A 14,241-nucleotide genomic window follows, 5' to 3' on the forward strand; every position below is an offset into this window, starting at 1 on the left:
ATAAATACTCAATGAGGTCAAAATGTATGTCAAATACAGGAAAAGAGGGGTTTGTGCTTGCAAACACATTCTGTGCCACAGCCCTGGGGAAGTAAAGTTGTAGATAATGATTTTAGACTTGCACAACTAGAAGAACCATTAATTAACACTTGTCACATATTAATGCATAAGAGGCAAATTATACAGTGCAGAGTGCATGGATGGCTCATACATGCCATATTCCAAATGTCAGGGCCCGTGGGCTGCGCGTATGCACATACTTGCAGTGCTGCTCAGTTGTGCCGTACAGTGTTAATTTCAGTTAATGCAGACCGAGGATGGAGTTTTTGTTTCATACTTTTTGCCCATATCGTGAGGCTTAAATACAGAGGTTAAATGTCGAGGACACTCTGCACTGCTCCCCCTGTTTGATGGAACAGTGCAAAGTGTATTTTTGCAGTGCAAAGTGACTTTGCTTGCTTAAATGCAGAGGTTAACTATAATGGGCCTGATTCCTGTGACTGCATGGCAACAAGACACTTTTCACTTTTCCATGAATCAGGGTGTTTGTTGGCAATGCAAAGTCACAAGTCACTTTTCACCAGTGAAAGGTCACTTTGCACTGTGCAAACAATTCCATGAATCAGGCCCAGTGTCTGTGAACAGATTGCTCTGCATTTGAATAGTGCCAGTGACAGGTGTGTGGCATGCACACCTCCCGATGTGCTGCTTTTGCCTAAATGGATGTGAGTGTAGGGTGGAGCGCATATCTCAACCTAAGAGCATTTCAGGAGCGCTTCATTACGAGATACAATTGTGGGATCAGTAATCGTGGGTGCATACAGTTACTCTTGCTCAGGGGTCAAGTCCTAAAAATTAATGTGGGGGGACTCATCAACAAACGCAATGAATGCGACGTTGCCAACAATTTGCATTTCAAGGCGAAATATGCACATTTCATGACATTGGCTTTGCATAATCACCCAAATTGACCAGGACGAATGGCATTTGCCTTTCATAAAAGCAACACACACACAAAACCCAGAGAGGATTTTTTCTTCTAATAGTGTTTTTGAAAACGTTAAAAGATGTGCATGTTTTAAACTCCAAGAACCAACAGAAATGTTTTCCCTGGGACTTGCAGTACCGAAATGGGATATTTCACCTTTAGTTGTTAGTTATTTTTCATCAGGTTATATAGTGCAGTGGTGAAGTATCCATTCTACAAACCTGATGACTGCGGTTTGATCCCTGAGGGCGGCTTTAATTCATAAATTCAAAGAGGACATCCAATGTTTCTCTTTTAGCTGGCGGGGACTGAGTCCCCCCCTCTGAATAAAGTGGGTGGACTCCGTCCCCCTGCATGTACCCTCGACCTGAGCCCAGTGCAGAAGAGTTGTCCGTCTTAAGGTGTAGACAAAAAAAGAACAATAACCTGAACTATAAGATCCAAACAATATCACATGGCCAGTCTTAAACATGTATGTGTAGGCAGAGAATGTCCTTGGTGCTGTCTCCACGATGCAAGTCGCTAATGGCCGGATTCACACAGCGTTTTCCTATGGGATTGCGCCATTATAAAACAATTCAGTGAATCAGGGCCTTAATAATCAGATGCACACAAAGGGGGCATACGACAAGAACATGCTGAAACGGGCAGATATGGGCAGGTACGCACAGGATCTTTATTATTCCATCTCTGTTTTGATCCTTGCTCAAAGATTTCAGCACAGGGAAACAGAGTAATGGATAACATTTGGTATTAAATGTTGCCATGTCTGGCGTTATCAGGTTAGGAGGGGGTCATGCGTCATCCATACCTGGGTGCATGCATGGGGATATCCAGGTTAGTGATCCATAAACGCCGTGAGCATGGGCATAGTTCTCTGGATACTGGTTGCATGTCGGCGTATCCATGGCCATGGGTGTAGCTGTCCAGGTGGCCACTGTAATGCCTGCCTGGAGTAATGTCTGCATCTATTCTGGTTGTTAGTTGTGTATGTTTGTACATTCATTGACCGTATCCAGGATCATTTCTAGAATTGGAGTGCCTTCCGCTATCAGTGTCTCAACCTTTCTAGCTCACAGACGGAATCATGAACACCCGTTCTCGGCAATTAAATTAGCCGTATGCTTTAATAAATAACTTTTCATTAACATCTATTACTACTATGTTAATCTCGGATCAATACTTCTTCAATCTTAAATCATGGGCACTACTAGAAATGTTAATCGATATTTTGTTAGTTAAACATGGCTGCATCTACAATGCCTGCCTGTTTGTGTCCTTTCCCTGCTTGACCTTCCCGCATTCTGCTTTGTCTCCACAGGCATTTCCTTTTTAAGACGGGAACAGGCACCACCCCACTGTTCAGTACGGCAACACCAGGATATACCATGGCATCTGGTGCGGTTTATTCGCCACCCACGCGACCATTACCTAGAAACACCTTATCAAGAAGTGCTTTCAAATTCAAGAAGTCTTCGAAGTACTGCAGTTGGAAATGTACGGCACTCTGTGCTGTAGGGGTCTCCATCCTGCTGGCTATTCTTCTCTCATATTTTATAGGTAAGACAATCAATCGGCGTTTTATTAACTGACAATGTTGCATGAAGGTTTTTTTGTATTACCCAGGTACCACGAGTTCTAAAAATAACACGATTTTTGCTAGTGGCCTACAAAGGGGGGGGGGGGAGTACCAATGCAGATGGATAAAACTGACCGTTTCATGTAATGTTGATAGGTTAAAATGCTTTTATACGCTGCCAAATCGCCACCATAGTAGTGTCAGAGCACCTAGGCGTGTCCGTGATTGGGTTCCTCCCAGGGCAAACCACTCATTCATTGCATTCGAGAAACATTTTACACAGATGCATGGAAGTGAATTCGGCCAGTAACATCGGCTGGGTCAGAGAAGACGGTTACTAAATGGAACATTCTCAAAGGTGCGGAAACGATATATCAAATATGCAACAGATCTCATTTTGACTGCCGTAGGGTGTCGTCATTTGCTCACTACAATTTATAATAATATACAAGAAATTAAGCTGTTGATAAAGTCCAGCGGAAACTCGAGAAAGAATTGGGGGTGCCAATTGGAGAGGAGCAATGGGTTCCTGCATGTGAACAAACCAAAAGGGTGTCGATAAATGCTCGCCCTCTTCTGATCCATTTCAAAATACTTACCAGGTAGTATGAAGGGTTACATAAGCCATTTCCCGAGGTAAGGGAGCCCAGTGTGAAATGCAAGCCCGATCTAGGCACGCTACTCCATTTATGACGGGTTCTGTCCCAAAACGCAAGATCAATATATAATAGAAGACAAAGCTAGTAGAAACGGGGGCTAGAGTAAGACCTCTATGAAGGAAGGTCCGTCCCCTTCTTCATAGAGGTCTTACTCTAGCCCCTGTTTCTACTAGCTTTGTCTTCTATTATATATTGATCTTGATCCACCCGGATGTAGACAAAGTAGACACTGTCAACCAGTTTGTATCAGTAGTCTACCGGGGTTCCTTCTTTCATAATAAGGCCAAAATGCAAGAGGCCTGGCACTAGGTAATCGAAGAAGTTCCATTCATTAGTGGCAGTCCCCATTGCAACTCTTACTCACCCTAGAGCTAGGTCTCGCCCCCCATCCAGACTTGATTTTGGAACATGGCTTTGCTGCTGGCGTAGAGGATATTGCTGGGTTGCATGAAAGGTATTACACTAAATGTATCACACTCTGTGTCGACCTAAGAACATCTGGGCAAGGGTGAGGGCTCACCTGGGCAAACCTGCTGGACCAGCGCAGACATGGGTTTAAGTAGATGATTGAGAAGTGATGTTGAGTCATTTCATGTACAGTCCAAACTGTGATGGGTTATAATTATTATAATTGTTCTTTTATAATGCGCTTAACACCAGAGCTTGGTTTCTAAGCGTGGGATCGGGATTCAAACCTGTTTTGCGCTGCATTGTCTTGCTTCCAAGACAAACGTGTTGCCCCTGAGCTATCCCCCCCTCACCGTCTTTCACCGTACTTTCAATGCTACATAACAACTTTAAGTGTGCATTGTAATGAGTAGTGATGACATTTCTATTATCAGGGATTCCATTTTGGGGTATGTTGGGGGATGGCAAGTTTTTTTTAAGATTGAATCACAACTGTCATGTAACACAATTGAGTGGTTTGAATATATTGGAAAACCAAAAATAAAGAAATGCCTCCTTTTAGATGGCGCATAATATGGGTCTATGTTCCTCTCCATAGTTTTGTAAGAGCAAAATACTATTCTCCCTGTTTTCAGGGCAAAACGCTCTCCATCCTTTCTTTCCAGAGATATACAATTGGAAACATGCAGGCACTTTCTAAGAATGCTCATTTTATTCCTTAACCCTGCACATTTCAGAAATAAGGGGGGTGCTGAATTCAATTAAACATATTCTAATCCTGCAGGATATAAACTCGGTACCCAGTCAATTTACTGAAAACATTTCAGAGTGGTACATTTCATCCCGAACAATAACGAAAACACAAAAAAATTAAATAAATATATGTATAGGGTAGTGGGGTAAGGGGTTAAAATGGGTGGAGATTGGGTTGGGGTGGCGTTTATAAGTATAAAAAATCAGGGGAATAGGGGGAGCCTCCCACCCCCACGTAAAAAAAATAATAAATCTGTGTTTTTCGGTGTTTTGGTCGTGGTGAAATGTACCATTCTGAATTTTCCGTCGGTAAAGTGACATATAACCTATAAACACCTGTTGACCAGCAATACCAGTACAGCGTTTTGTTCTAAGCGAGATTGTTTGCATTTGTAGAAACAAATCTCTGAGATGAAATCAAAAATACAGAGGAGGATCGTGCAAGGCCGGCTCTTGATGTTCACTTTGCATTAATCATTCCAGCAACGGTCCAGCAAAGTTGTTTTCCCTCTACCTCAGATGAGGACCAGCACTTCAAAAGAGGAAATGCAGAGGGCCTGCCACCGTCACCTGGTGCAGGGGTCTGTAACCTTTGGCTCGCCAGATCTTTTGCACTACATCTCCCATCATCCCAAACCAGCAAAGTCAATACCCAGAAATCATGGGAATTGTAGTCTGAAACATCTGGAAAGCCCAACGTTGCAGACACCTGACCTAGGGCAAAGCTGTAAACTGTGTGGGGGAGGGGAAGACGTTTCGTTCTTACCCACCCCCTCATTCCTTCCACCTTTGGGAAAGTCGGATGGTGAGGAACCGGGGAACCAGTTATATACACTTTAATTCTAGTCTTGGGTTGGTAATTCATCTTTTTCTCAACACATCCAAACCTCACTGAAAATTGCTTGTAGCCACCATACGACTGATTTGTTATACGTTCAAGCATTTGCTGAATTGCAAAGTGAAGCTCATGTCTTAAATCTTACAAAGCTGTGTAGTCCATTTTCTTGATGTCCCTCAGATTCCTGAGGGATGGTAGGTGTAGTTACAGCATGAGTTACCATCTCAATGCCTTCATCAACAATGACTGCGAGCATGGGGACCTAGTAACACAGGGTAGAGGAGGATTACAGAGTCCTCAAACTGTCCCATTCCCGGTGTGAGATGCCCGTCATACTGCATGTACTAGGAAAAGTGTGTGTGTGCCGGCACACCCTGGGTTCCTTCATTCATTTATTCAAATGCATAAATGGCTCTGGTTGGTTGGCGCATCCGCACAGGGGGCATTCAAGGCAGCAGTAAACAACTAAGGGCCTCATTCCCAACATTGTGTTCAGTGGGACATTCCCAGTTAAAACATTTTTGTAAATCTGGCCCTAAGTCTGTAAAAAGCGCCCTTTGTTTTGCCCATTTCACTTATTGACTTTAAGGGGAGTGTTTCTACATTTAAATGGTTGAAAGGCCCCCAAATACAGGCCCTCATGTGGTTTTACTTGTAGATTAAATTTTTTTAAACTCATTAGCCTTTTTGGGATTCTGTACACTACCATCTTATTACTATATCAAAATTGCATTTTGTATTTTTCTTTGTGTGAATTGCATTGCATTAAACCACATTTCCGACTTCAGGTCGTGAACTTAACAGACAATAATGACCAGAGCATGGATTTAAGATGGGAAGGCAAGACACACTAGGTTTGCATACTAGAAATGTTCTAGTATCTTAAGATTTCCTAGACGGGCAGGCCTGGCAATGCTGGAATGCTGCATGCATACTGCCCGATGGGTTGATCACATCTCTGTAGAATAAGCGGATGGCTGGGCCATCAGAACTACCATTGGTGCCTCTGCACACAGGCTCGTACTGGCCTATAGGGCAGAGGGGCCCATGGGCAAACCAAAAACACTAAATGCTGGTGTGGGCCAGTTTGTTTGGTCAAAGTGGGCCTCTTCTGTGGCCAATTTGGGCCAGTTTGATGAGTTCATTCACTCTGCCGCTAGTAGTTTGGAGCAGTGTTGCTGAATACATTTTCTTGAAAATGCACAATTAGCATCACACTTTATCAAAGCACTCTCTCTGCTGCTATTCAAACAGTGTCACAAAAGGAATGAATTGCCATTTGCAACTGTGGGACACTTTTTCATTGGTGCCCTAGTCCATTTTATGGCCCAGTCCGAACCTGACTGCACATACCAGATTCAAAGCACGCTTTTCAATAAAGTCAGGCTGAACGGTCAATATGGTTTTTAATATTCATTAAACCACTACCATGAGTTCTTTTTAGAAAAGTACTACTGGGTTTTACCATTCCAATACAACTAATATTCAGAATAATTTGGAGTAAAACACTAATTATTTGTTGCCTCCCTTCTATCGATGCCACCCCCGCCACCCGTCGTTCTCTATGGCAACGTCTGGCATTGCAGCTTGGATGGACCATTTGTGCAAGCCTGGGAAATGTTGCTGTGAAAAGTTGCAACCATACACTTTAGAAGGGAATCTGGAAATGATTGTGCAATGGGCAGTATTTCAACACTGAATGTGGCTACAATTGTTGGGAAGCGGTGGGCATCTTTGAAGGGCACTGTTGCATAATAATGCGCGGATTGAAATACTTTGGAGGCGTAATACATGTTCAAGTTTGTATCAGGCATCAATGTTTACTTAAGAAAGGTATCGGTGAATCTGTGGCCTCTTTTAACATAATTGATTCTAATATGTATTTTGCTTCAGTATACAATTGCTTTTTGAAAAAGGTCAATTGGAACTTACTTTTAGAACGCCCCTTTTATTTGTCAAAATATGTTATCAGCCAGAGTGAGATAAGCCCCTCCGCCGCGCCTAGGCGGCATGCCTCCAGAGATGTATTTCCTTCAAGAACTGTGCAACAGTCAGGTGGGTCTACAACTGTTTGGGAGAGAGGTTTCCACATTGGCCAGTGTGAAAAAACATTGACGTCCTCAGTAGGAGCCTCCACCAATCAGCAGGCTTGACCATGCACTTTAGCGATCTCTAGCACCCTGGAAGTGGGCGCTGGCCAATCAGTAATCTTGGAACACTGGCTGTATTCTTTGGTATAAGACTGCATTCCGAGCAGCCTGACTGCTGCTTGCCTGCACCCATTTCCTCTCTCTTCCCTCTCCATTAGCACCCGAAAAGTTCACACACGGGTGCTAAGGGTGTGTCTTATTTTAGAAATGAGTCTTACCTTGCAGCCCGACGCTGCTCATCTTTTCTGAAGTCCGTTTTCCGTGTTGGTGACGTCACAGTCATCAGCATGGAAAATGAACTTGAGAAAAATACAGTGCAGTGCTGGACACACAAGGTAAGATTTTTGTTTTTTAAAATGTAAACACATAATTAACACCCACATATCAACTACATAGGTGTTAATGGCATTATGATCTGCGGGGGTGGGCCAAGGCAACAGCCCGGCACCCTCAGTAAGGAATTCTCGCTTGGCTCGGGCACTAAACATGGGCTGCAGGCCGTTGCCAGCAAGACGAGCCCGTCCCTTTGAGTTATATCACCTCGGTATTCGCCAACGTCTGATCTAATCACTGGCTCCCTTGCCCCGTGCCGCTTTTTTCCCCCCTTCTTCAATCATTGGACCTGACATGGCCATGTTCCTTTCCAGTTAGGCTCACTTTTCATTTCACCCGGCAATCCTCTTGTTTTGTAGTTTTTTGTTTTTGGGAACAGGTTTGCGCTACTTGTGCATATCCGACCCCCAAAAGTAAAAGCCATTTCACCGGGTGCTATTAATGACAACAACTACCAATGAGGACTGTGCAGGCTGTTAATTGTGCATCCAGCCCTTTGTAAATACCTTTGCTTCATCAATTGCGGTCCATTATGCTTAGCGGCAGGCCATTATTAACTGGGGCAGCCTGCCAAGCCAATGATTACTGGCACGATCCGGAGCAACTGCAGAAGGCACTTCCAGGTAGCTGTTTGCGCAGTTTGTCTTTGTGTCCACCTAGTAAATAGTGTCCAGAAGTGCTGTATGCAATTTAAACATTTAATAACAAAGTTGTCTGCTAGGAGGAATGCATGAACAACCTTTAGAGAAATGCATTTTCATAATGACTAGCTCATGCTTTAGGTTTCAAAATATCAACCGGTTTCCATCAAATTGAGTAGTGGAGTTACACCTGTGCATACATACACTGTCATGATATAGCAATCAAAATAAATGGGTGCACACACATTGACTCTAATCAGTAGAACATATTCCCCCCATCCCTCATGAACAGACACGCCCCAACCCGAGAAACACTGGACCAAGAAATGTTTGGTAAGAACCAAGGTACACAAGGTAGCGATGGAAGATGGTCCCCGGTAACACATTGCTTAGTATCCAAGGGGTTCAAACACAAGCTATCCTAAAATTCTGAAGAGTAATATCCGAGTATAGAAGTGCCCATTTCTCGGAGACCATTTGTAAATCTGGCGATATGCATTTTCATTTATTCTTGTTTGCATCATTGATAAAAGGCCGCTGGGACCTTTCAAGAGAAGTGTGTTGTTATCACTCTTCCTTAGAATGCAGGAGCTACTCAAATGTTTATCTCAACTCATGCTCATTTCTTTGTGTGAATTGGTGATTTTGCATCTCTATGGTCCTTGGCATACATGCCATCCCCTGAGTGTTAGAGCAAATATAGGCTGGGAAGGAGGAGAACTACCACCTCCCTGCCCAGGCTCCTTTCAGGTCCCTGTGGTAGTGAAATTGTGGTGCCGAATGAGGAGCCCTGTGCCCCTTCAGCAGGAATATCTGCCTCTGGATCTCCAATGACCTTTTATAAGAGTGGGGTATATCCATTAAATGTGATGTGTCCACACTGGTACCTCTCTATTCATTTTTGCTTACCTCAGGTCCTCTTCTTTTACTACCATGCCAAAGAAAGCACCAATACCTTCCTTTTCACATGGGGGTTCCACGATTGGGTGCCACCAGTCCACACACTACGGCAGACGTTCTTCGTTACCTTCAAGTGGTTAGGCGGTGGCAGCCCCACAGATGTGTAGCTTAACATCCACTTATACTCCCTACAGAAACAACAACAACATGCAAATACTACCCTCACCTCTTGCTTCCACCTACGTGCCTCTGTGGATAGGGTAAGATGATCGGACCAGCACAGTAGTGCCACAGAAAGGAGCTCTTCTGTTGCTGCCGGATCTGAAGAGCAACTTTTAGGGAAATTACTAGCTGCAAAGTAGTATGGATTATAAGAAAGTTATCTCTTTGAGATAAATTATATGTGTGCTTTCTCAAAGAATACTTAAATTAGCAGAGATTTGGAGGGAGATCCTTATCCTCAGCAGGTGCCTCCCTCTGGAATAGCCTGCCTGCCGCCCTCCATCTTGAGCCGGACAGTCTTAAGTTCCGGAAACTCCTCAAGATATTCTTCTTCATTCGCTCTCCCTCTTCCTTACAGCTTGTCCTCTCTCGCACTTTCATCAGGGCCCTACACCTACCTAACTTCACAACACTTAGATATAACCTAAGAGAGTGGCTCTCTCTGCACTTACCCCAGTCTCCACTGACTGGGTGCACTTGGACCTCCCCCTCCCTGTTACCGTCTATGCACTTGCACGATCCAAACAACATGCCTGAAGATCGTCTGTCTGTTCTCGGCCTGGCTTCTCCCCCTAATTGCACTGGTAAAACTGCAGAATCACCGTCAGGCCTATTTGCTGTGTCTCAACTGTTAAATGTATTTTACGCACTTACTCTGCCTTTGCAGACTATTATCGTCTCAGAATTTCAAGGGCTCTGAGTGACTGTTCTTTTTCCCCCTTGTTCCCACCCTCCTTGAGCGCTTTGAAACACTCTTGTGTATAGGCGCTATATAAATATACAATACAATACAAGCAAATACATTTTTTACTCATCACAAAAACAATGTTTCTTCCCAGAATAGTGACCAAGGCACTCCTGCATGGAAATGTTGCCCTGGTTTGAATAATCCTGCAGAGTCATGGGTAGCCCGGCTGCGTTTCACATCTTGTGGCGCAGGGTACAAGTAGCCGCCCCCCCCCCGCGTCCCGGAGTGGAGGCCGCACCTAAGATGTTTACAGTATTGAATGCGGAGACTTGGCAGGCCTACTGCATGATCCTTCGCAGGGCACCTTTATGAAATGCCAGTTACCGTAGGCACTTAAATTGCACGAGATTTCCATTTGGCTTCAATCTGCTGCTAAGTGCTGTAAAATCATTTATTATTGATGGCGCATCTTTGAGGCCAATGATATTTTTGCAGGAGGGAATCTCATTCCTCTCCCTTATTGGTGAAAACATATGGCCGCTTGTAAATCATGGGTGAAGATTGATAATGTCAGAGGTGGGAACAAGGACAGGTTTACAGCTCTTGATGTGTGTCAGGAAATGAAATTTGCTCAGAGTTAATATTTAGATGTCCCTCAACCAATGTATACCTGAGGTTACAGTCGAGCCCAGAATCCATGCATCACTTCTAGTCATGCCAGTCTTCCATAATACATAAAAAATATAATTAGTGCACCCCTCCCACCTCCTCTTCTCATCCTGTATTGCTTCCCTGATGCATGAGGGAGAACCGCCCACTTCCTGCTTAGGCTCCGCCAATAAATGAAAGGCGTAGTGCACGCAGTCCTCATGTTCGATGCTCCCTCCTTCCGGCTGTATATTGCACATGAATGGGCACTTGCTTCGCACTTTATCAAGCTGCGGGCGATGCCATTCTGTGAACCCTATGCAACTCCAGGAAGATGAAAGGCCATGGTGTCAGTACAGCAATGAGATGTAAACAGTTGACTTGCTGAGCTAGTATACACCACTCTGCAGGCCTAGAAGCTCCCCACCTTCGGAGGCCAACACAGCATCAGCAGGCTGGAAACAAAGGACTGCAAGAGGGGTGGGGGGCGGAAACTGCTGCACACCCTGTCTCTGGAACAAGTTACCGATGCAGATAAGACTGTCCCTCTCCCCCACCCTTCAGCAAGGATGGGAAAACCCCACCCTTCAAAGAACATCTCCACTGTCTCTGATTGCTACAATCAACCCGAATTCTCCCTCTCTCAAGTGCCCACCTTTCCCCTTACACCTCCTGTCCACCTCAGCCCCTTTGCTATACTCACACTCTTACTTGTGTTGCCCTTGGTGTGTCCCCAATGTACAATGCTCCATATATATCCATTAAAAAGACTATTTGTCAAATTGTTAGCCCTGGTGTACCTTCAGGACAGCTAAGCTATTGACGATTGAGTAAATTGTGTGTCCAGGCGATAATTGATTTCAGGGCCAATAAGGTTGCGATTAAGAAGGAAGGTTCTGATCTTATTCGTGCGAGGTTGCAAGACCCTGATTTTGGGGGAAAATGTTATTGCGGTGTAAATACTTTGTTTATGAAGGTTGATCTTTAGGTCTTAGGTCAAGAGACCTTTTTAAAAATAGTTTTAAAAAACAATGATTTAGAAACACTGCTCTGTGACTGTACAGAGCAGTCTTTCTAAATCGAACTGTCAGCTCCTGCGACGTACATGAGTGCGCGTAGGGGCTAACAGGAACTCTGGGACCCGGAAGCGGCCTCAGCGGAGAACGAGTAAGTTGATGTGTGTGTGTTGGGTGTTCCTGTTTGTGTTTGTGTGTGTTTTGGTGGGGGGGAGTCTTGCGAGTGGGAGGGAGGTGGCGGGCGTTGAGGGAGCAGGATTTGTGGGGTGAAACTCCCGATTTGGAGTAAATCTGGGAAGAGAGAGTGGGGGCTGGGGGTGAATGCAGAGGGGGCGAAGAAATTTAATTATTTCGATGTTGGTGTCCACCTAAAATCGGCTGAAAAAAAATCGTTCTTTTGGTTGGGCCACCTACAAAAATCGAAATAATGACATAGAACCGATTTTTAATCGGGACTTCACTTTAAGGTAATACAGATGACGAGTCCTGTGTCCCCTGTGCTTTACTTTGGAGTGCTGATTAATCAAATCTGTGACAGCGACCAACCATTTGGAACATCTGGTCGCTTCCGTATGCCACCAAATAACATACATTTTTGATAAACGATTCAAAATCTATAGGGTGCCCGTCATTCATCGTTCACGGCGTGCTTGCTCAGTCATAAGGGAAGGGATGGAAGGCAGCTGATGTGCATCTCATAAAGGTATGTCATAGCGCTACCGTGTTCTGCGACTGTCGGAGAGGACGGCCTGATTAAGCTACCTACCATGAAGGGGAGTGATGAGGTGGTGTCACGCTCCCGGTTCTATTTGCATATGAGAAGCACATCGCCTTTCTGTCTACTTTGAGGTTGATTGATGTCTGAGAGCAGGATTAGATCTACAGCTGAAGAACGAAAGATAAATGTTTGCCTCTCTGTCACGCTTATGAAAAGAAATTGGCAGACGGGGCGTTCATTTGTGTTTTTGGTTTATGTTGCAGAAATAAAGTAAAGCCTATCCTGGACGTTCACAACAAAGAGAACGCTGCTCGCATCCGCATATGCCTGGAAAATGGCGGCGCAGCGAACTCGGACGCTATATCATTGCTGTGTAGATCTTCGATTGATGACAACTAGAGACAATAGAAATTGACCCGGATTGATCATTTCTGTGATGCCCCAGCAGGGAGAACAGCCACCTCCATTGTACATTACTGTGATATCACTGTATCCCGTTCCCGCAGCTCCTTGATCTACGGAGAGCGCCCTGGAGAATGCTTCATTGGCTTAGGGTTACCACCGTTGCTTAATATAATAACGGACTACAAACTAAATGCGGCTGCCATTTTGCCGTATTGCTTTCCCGCACATGGTGAGAGGTCATATCTTCTAACTTAGGGGTGGTTTCGATTATTCTGTTATTAAATCGCCACATTCAATGTGAGTATTGAATGGTTTTGTTGGACTGTTAACGTCTAATTCACCGCCCAATGCCCAGAGCCCACAAACAAATCTGTGCCAGGCCAATGTAGCCCATTCAGAGGTTTTTTCCCCGCCGCATTGGGGATTGTAATTTAGCATTTTGCTATAAATGGAGGGCTGCAATGCCCAGAATGCAAAAGAAAAGGCACTGCTATATGGGCCACAACCACAGGACATGGCCCTAGTGGAGAGGCCAGTTAATACCCAGGTAATTGAGAATATTCTGTCTTGCCTTTGGGGCAGATTTACTATTAAGACCTGGAATTTTTTTTTAAAACTGCTTAGTTGAAGCGAAATCAAAGTTGTGCTTACATTGTGCAGTTGCTGCTCTTGGTGATCTCACTAACCATAGTCCATGAAACGCATCCCGCCATCTATATATACAGAGATCAAGAGCCTCCCCGTGCCACACAGGGCTAGGTCATCGGAAATTTGAGACCATCGTTAATGACTGCATTTTCTTGCCTTTAAATTCACAAGAAAGGGTGATCTAGTAATCGGAATATCGTTTATGATCCACCAATCCTCTAAATAAAATACTGCACGATTTAGATAGACTACAAATGTTACCAATATACCCTTTGATCTCGATAAATATTTGCCGCTTCGGAACTGGTTCAACTGCATGAATACAAAACTATGGGCCTCTTTACAAGTGTGCTGGTCCAGAAACAATTACCTGTTTCTGGACCGGCACACTACGGGTTTGCCTGCCGCAGCCGCTGGACCCGACAGGTCTGACCTTGCCGGGCACAGCGGCCAGGGTAGACGAGCTGTCACGGAAGCACCGGCATCGTTAACATCCGATAGGACTCTATGAGAATGGGGACTTAAAAATGCCTGCGCCTGACTTCCCGGACTGCCGAGGTTGTAATCTCCCAGTGTTACCGGGAAGTCAGGCACCAGTAATTCATTCCAAGTCCGGCGGAAACCCGCCAGTAGTAGCGGCAGGGTTA

General features: G+C 44.6%; 1 protein-coding gene across 16 annotated transcripts in view; it reads left to right on the plus strand.

Moving 5' to 3' along the window:
• TENM3 (teneurin transmembrane protein 3) overlaps window positions 1–14,241 on the plus strand; it is a 1,347,981-nt gene that overhangs the window by 1,094,274 nt on the left and 239,466 nt on the right. For all 16 annotated transcript variants that reach the window (XM_069631455.1, XM_069631458.1, XM_069631457.1 and 13 more), the window contains one exon: window positions 2,310–2,548. In XM_069631455.1, coding sequence (XP_069487556.1) covers window positions 2,310–2,548 — 239 coding nt within the window. The remainder of the gene's footprint in view (window positions 1–2,309; window positions 2,549–14,241) is intronic.

This window comes from Ambystoma mexicanum, chromosome 6q (assembly GCF_040938575.1).
Source record: "Ambystoma mexicanum isolate Mex_15411 chromosome 6q, UKY_AmexF1_1, whole genome shotgun sequence".
Classification (NCBI taxonomy): Eukaryota; Metazoa; Chordata; class Amphibia; order Caudata; family Ambystomatidae; genus Ambystoma; species Ambystoma mexicanum.